The 1,732-nt window shown below is 45.5% G+C and overlaps 1 protein-coding gene across 1 annotated transcript; it reads right to left on the bottom strand.

The window, feature by feature from the left end:
- Positions 1-310: 310 nt before the first annotated feature.
- Positions 311-850, bottom strand: LOC119511783 (ADP-ribosylation factor-like protein 5B). Its single transcript, XM_037806314.1, has one exon. It carries the CDS (start codon positions 848-850, stop codon positions 311-313), a length of 540 nt encoding a protein of 179 aa, XP_037662242.1.
- Between the last annotated feature and the right edge of the window lie 882 nt (positions 851-1,732).

Here is a 1,732-nt window from a genome sequence, read left to right as displayed (position 1 = left end):
CTTCAGAAAACATTGAATACATAACAAACACTTCTCACGAGGCAGTCTTTGAATAACTAGAATAGCAGTTAGAAGAATTTGTTGCTGAAAACATAGTCATACATTATGCTCATCCAACTGAAGATTAGTGCATTAAAAAAAAGTTAAAAACTCTTTTATGTTTCCATTTCAGCTGCACTTGATTCAAGTGTCGCTTGCTGAGGTTTGTGTTGTTATAAATTAAACATGCTGCGGCCTCAGCAGCCAAAGGTGCCAGGGAGAGTGTCCAGGTCCACAGAATAAATAAAGCAGTCTCTCTCGAGCAGAGCAATTATCTCACACCAATCCGGGAGCTCATCCACTCAAGACCTTGGCATAACCCTTCTCCCATCAGGGTGCAGCAGGACTGGATGTGCCAGGGGTGGTCCTTGATGGAGCTAAGGGTGAGGTATTTAGAGATCTCAGCTGCTGTCATACAGCCTTTCATATCCTGTTTATTTGCAAAGATAAGGACTGCAGCCTTCCGTAAATCCTCATGAGCCAGCATTCTGTATAATAATTCTTTTGTAATAGCTAGTCGCTCCCGGTCAATGCTGTCAACAACAAGAATGATGAACTCCGTGTTGGAGTAGTAGGTGTTCCACGAGGCTCGCAGGGACTCCTGGCCCCCGATGTCCCACATGAGGAAATGTGTGTTCTTCACCACGATTTCCTCCACATTGCTTCCTATAGTGGGAGAGGTGTGAACCACTTCTTTCATCAGGAACTGATAAAGAATGGTGGTTTTCCCTGCGTTATCCAGTCCCACTATGATTACTTTGTGTTCTTGGTTACAGAAGAGGCTCCACAGCTTCGCGAAGAGGAGCCCCATCGCGAGCCCGTGCTGGCCGTGGGCCTCTGGCAGCAGGTGCCGCGGGGACCTAGGCGCGGCCTAGAGCCTGACGGGCCGGCCCGAAGAGCCCTTTGTTCTGCTCACAGTTTTGAGGCCAGGAAAATGTCCAAATTAAGGCATCAAAAAGGTGATGTTTCCTACTTGAAGAATGTGGCATTCTAGGGCTGGCTGCCAGTGATCCTTGTTTCTGCTGTCACATAGCAAGGCATATGGCGGTGTCTCTTGGTCTCTCCCTTCTACTCTGGGCTCTTTAGAATGTCAACTTCTGCTCACTTCCTCTGTGACTTGCTCTCTCTGTGTCTGATTTCATTCCCGTATAAAGGTCTCCAATAATAGGATTAAGACCCCTACTGATTGAGGTGGGACACAGTTTCTTAACTGAAGTAACCTCATCAAAAGGTCCTACTTACGGTGGGCTGACAGCCACAGGAATGGATTACATTTGAGAACATGTTTTCTTGGGATACATACAGCTTTATACTAGCACAGCATGGCTCCCCCATCATCCACTACTTTAGGTACAAACAAGGAGATTCTTCTTTGGGAGGGACTCATAGGGCAGAGATCATCAGTGTCTTTTTCATGTGTGTGGAGCAGAAACTGATGTGAAATATCTGGGGACACTGTGCATTGAATAGGATGGCAGGGTTTTGTCTTGCAGTTAACAGGAATTGAATATGTTGCCTAAATAAGTAGGAGGGTCAGGTGCCAATTCAACAAGCCAGAGCATAAAGTCAAGACTCTGGAAAACTCCCAAGTAACTGGAAACAGAAAATGACAGCTTAGATATGCAAATGGAAAGCAATTTTGGATGACTATATAGGAAAATGTACTGACTTTGGTAAGATTTATGTGCGTTCT

The sequence above is a fragment of the Choloepus didactylus genome, chromosome 16 (genome assembly GCF_015220235.1).
Source record: "Choloepus didactylus isolate mChoDid1 chromosome 16, mChoDid1.pri, whole genome shotgun sequence".
NCBI classification, from domain to species: domain Eukaryota; kingdom Metazoa; phylum Chordata; class Mammalia; order Pilosa; family Megalonychidae; genus Choloepus; species Choloepus didactylus.
The sequence above is the reverse complement of the archived record's forward strand: the minus strand, read 5'-3'. Positions and strand labels throughout refer to the sequence as shown.

Bases quoted from the DNA above. Each gene is read 5' to 3' on its own strand.
- LOC119511783 (XM_037806314.1), bottom strand. From the start codon at position 850: ATGGGGCTCCTCTTCGCGAAGCTGTGGAGCCTCTTCTGTAACCAAGAA.